The 3,837-nt window shown below is 52.9% G+C and overlaps 2 protein-coding genes across 2 annotated transcripts in view; both read left to right on the top strand.

Annotated features, from left to right (window-relative positions):
- Positions 1-133: 133 nt before the first annotated feature.
- On the top strand, positions 134-1,888 carry MONBRDRAFT_30565 (uncharacterized protein; the record flags this gene model as incomplete). The annotated part of the gene is made up of 6 exons (XM_001751010.1): positions 134-169; positions 301-777; positions 858-1,031; positions 1,084-1,485; positions 1,574-1,719; positions 1,786-1,888. 6 exons carry the CDS (start codon positions 134-136, stop codon positions 1,886-1,888), a joined length of 1,338 nt encoding a protein of 445 aa, XP_001751062.1.
- A 1,654-nt stretch (positions 1,889-3,542) lies between these two features.
- Positions 3,543-3,837, top strand: part of MONBRDRAFT_13109 (uncharacterized protein) — a gene marked incomplete at both ends in the record, with an annotated part of 6,184 nt that continues 5,889 nt past the window's right edge. Inside the window, one exon of the mRNA XM_001751009.1 lies at positions 3,543-3,668. Coding sequence (XP_001751061.1) covers positions 3,543-3,668 — 126 coding nt within the window. The remainder of the gene's footprint in view (positions 3,669-3,837) is intronic.

Here is a 3,837-nt window from a genome sequence, read left to right as displayed (position 1 = left end):
GTGGACCAAGTGTTGACGCTCTCCTGCCTGGGTCAGCTTGAGCTCCATTACAACCAAAACCACAAGGTGTACAAAGCTCGTGCAGCGCTGCCAAATCGGCCTGAGCAAGAACAGGATTTGGCTGTCAAGGAGTATGCATTTGCCCAGCAACACAAGCAAAATCAGTGTCGTACGTTTCTGCGCGAGCTTCGCGCCATGCGCCAGCTTGAGCATCCAAACATCGTTCCAGTCCTCGGTGCGCTTGTGGGCGTGCATGATGGCCACCCAAGCGCCTATCTGGTGCTGCCGTGGTTTACACAGGGGGATCTGCAGCAGTGGCTCGGCAAGGCGCGGCATCTGGCCACCTCGACCGTCGTTGCGAGTTTGATGACGCAGCTGCGCATGGCCCTGGCGTTTATGCATAGCAAGGGCCTGGTGCATCGGGATGTCAAGCTGAGCAATGTGATGCTGGACGGTGACGAGGACCAACCTGTTGTGCGGCTCGGCGATTTCGACATTACCAAGGCGGCTGCCGAAGCCACTATGCTACCATGCACAGCCACTGCGTCGTTGGGCACGACTGGCTATGTAGCACCGGAGGTGCTTTTCGGCCAGGGTCGTGTAGGTGCACGACCGGCACAGGATGTCTTTTCCTTTGGCTGTGTGCTATACAACACCTACATGTTTCCACAGACGGTGCCACCTGCTCGTTTACCCACGGACCAGCTTGCCGACCAATGCACATGGGATGCAGGGGCAGGAGGTGCAGAATGCAGTTTTCCGCACTTGGCGGCTGAGGTGAGTAATATCGCAATATCCCTTGAGCGACAACTGAGCACCGCTTTGATTGTGATTTGCTTTGCTGACCTTTGCTGCAGATGTGCAATTCGACGAGCGAGTTGTACAAGGAAACACGGGCCTTGCTTGCAACAGATCCAAAGCAGCGGCCAAATCTCTTCAGCGCCGGGCAAAGAGTGCAGCGACCTGTCACGACTCAAGTTGTTGGGCCAGCTATCGACGTTTTGCGCGACGCACCCGAGCTCATCCCAGAGGTGCGTTGCTTGCCGACATAGTCATATTTTCATTTATTTTTATCTTGACAAGCCGACTGATTTGACCCCATTGTGTACCAAGGTGGTTGAGCTGCTACAGCAGCTGAGTGCTGACGGGCGAGGGCCAAGCAACATTGCAGTGCGGCGGGTGGAGCGTGTGCAGAACCCCGTGCTGTGGGAACGGTACAGCGCCAAGCGATGGGAGATGCTGCACCGCATTACAAGTCAGGAGCACTATGATCAACTTCATACGGCCACAGTAGATGCGCTCTCGGGCTGTCCAGCTTTGCTTCGAGATACACCCTGTCAAGAGCGCTTGTTGCTTCACGGCATCGCCCCTGACACAATGTTGCGCGACAAGATTGTGCGCCTGGGCTTTGACTATCGTTTCGCTGGTCGCAGCTCAGGCCACAATTATGGACTTGGTGTTTACTTGGCCAATCATCCCGGCAAGGTGTGGTGGTAGTTGGGCTGCAGGGTTCTACGTGCGTGTTCTCACATTGCTTTATTGGCGCTGTGTGTCGACTTGAACGTGGGTGTAGAGTCACCAATATGCGAGGTCCGGAGCAAACGGCGAGCGCTTGCTCATTATTACGCGAGCTCTGTTGGGCCGTGCCTATGTCCATCCTTCGCCTCCGTTCGGGGCGCTGGCTCCCCCGCTGCTGCCCGATGCACCCAACAACGAGCGGTATGTCAATCAAGATTCGAGTCCTGTCTCACAGTTTGATGGGACTCATGTTTGGTTGTCTTGCAGATTTGATTCTGTCATTGCTACACCGCAAGTAACGTTTCGCGAGGTGATAATGTTCGACAACGCCCAGATTTACCCCGAACTAGTCGTCTACTACACTGCCTAGATGTTTTCGTTGAGATCCTTTGTCGTGCAGTCAAACCTGCTCTCCCAGGCACTTGTCCTGCTTTTGCACACATCCAGCGTCGTTCACCACAAGGCCTCCTCGTTGGGAATACCCAAAGGTGGTTCGGTTTTACTTGCACATCCACGCACACCCTTTGAATGTGGGAAGGCGCACAAGTCAACCTCGCGCGTGTTTCAAGTACTTTGCCATGCCCACTCCGTCTTTGACTACCGTCGTCTCTTCTAGCTGTGATACCTGTGCTTGGACACGCGTTGCACTTTCCCTGTCCTTGGAACCGAGAGCGATTCCGCAGCTATTTCAACGGTGCACCTGGTCTGGTCACTGTGAATACGTTCCAACCGCAGCTGGTAGAATTGACCTGCAGACAGCAAAAAATGTCTTGCTCCTTCCCGACAAACGCCCCCGAAACCCCTGGAAAAAGGTTTCGTCTCGACTGCGTCTCGAGTCGTTGAGGTATCACGGCGTACCTCAACCGTGTGTTGGAAGCAGTGATGAAACTCAGGATTGCCAAAAAATTCTTCGAGACCAACGGGCGTCGACAGAGTGCTCCAATGATTGCCTGAACGGCTCATGCTGATGATGATGATGATGATGGTGCCACGATACTCCACCTCGCCCGAGGAGCAGAAACCAGGCGCAAGTGAAAAAAAAAAAAAATAAATAAATAAAAATAAAAAAAGCAAGAAGAAGGACATGAAGCACAGTCATTGGGCGCGCGCCTCGCACTCGTCTGACCAACTTTTCGTTGACGCGTTGCCATGAGCTTAAATCCGGCTCGCTCGCCGTCAGGAATGGTCGCTCGCATCCGGGCGGGGGATAAGATTGATATGACTGGAGAGGCAGTTAGCCAAACGGGCTTGTAACGTCATGGCAAGCATCGAGGCAGTACACGTTGTACGTTCAAGTCCCAGTTTTACAGCGCCTTGGAAGCTGCTCGTAACAGGCGAGCTGTCATGCCAGGCAAAGGGGCAGTCCACGTTGGTACGGACACAAGCTTGACGGCGCTTTGGAACATTTGCTTGTAAGACTGTTGTTGTTTTGACTTTTTCTCCGAAAATAAAAAATTAAAAAAGAAGAAAAAAGGTGTAAACGTGTGTGTGTGTGTGTGTGTTCTTCGCATTTTTCTCGTTCTTTGGCTTTTGCCATTTGCCTTTGACTTCTTCTTCTTCCCCTCTTTGGCATCGGTCTCGATCTCGATATCAGCTGACTTGACGTGTCTTGCTTTGTGTGTGTGTGACGACTGATCGCTTGTGCTTGGTACGCTTTCCTGGTTGGGGCCTTGGGGCGACGCCAGAACGTTTTGATTGAAAGCACTGCTGCCATTTTTTTGCTTTCAACTGAAGTTGGCCTCACTGATCTCGCCTCACGTGCGGTTGGGCAACCAAGTCCACCGGTCCTCGCAACCAAGTTATTTGTCTCGAGGTGAGTCGTTTGTTGCACCAGACAGAGAAGAGCAAGGAGCCCGCTGACCGGCTGCCGTTTTGGAAACGGCGCGCGCCTGTCGGATCCCAGTCCGAATTCTGGGTTGTCAGACGAGTTGTACTTGGAGGGGGCTCATGAGATTGGTGGTGGATAGAGAAGCAAGCAAAGCGGTTTGAAGCGGATGGTGAATAGAGAGAGAGATACCGTTACCATGAGTGAAGATGGAGAGCAGCTGTACAGGGCGTGTGATTCATCAGATCCACAAAAGGCGCTGCAGCTGGTGACCAGTTGGGACCAACAACGTATACGAGATGCTGCCCAATACAAAGGTGGTCGGGTACGTATGCTGTTTGGTATGATGTTGTGTGATATTGGTTACACTTTGAATATGTCACTGGATGGGGTGACGTTATGGTATAACATGGGACATATACTGCATGTTTGCATCCTCCCACAGGGTGGCTGGACACCACTGCACAGAGCCTGCCGTAACGGTTATGTCAAGG

Source organism: Monosiga brevicollis, genomic scaffold (genome assembly GCF_000002865.3).
Source record: "Monosiga brevicollis MX1 MONBRscaffold_76 genomic scaffold, whole genome shotgun sequence".
NCBI classification, from domain to species: Eukaryota; class Choanoflagellata; order Craspedida; family Salpingoecidae; genus Monosiga; species Monosiga brevicollis.
The sequence above is the reverse complement of the archived record's forward strand: the minus strand, read 5'-3'. Positions and strand labels throughout refer to the sequence as shown.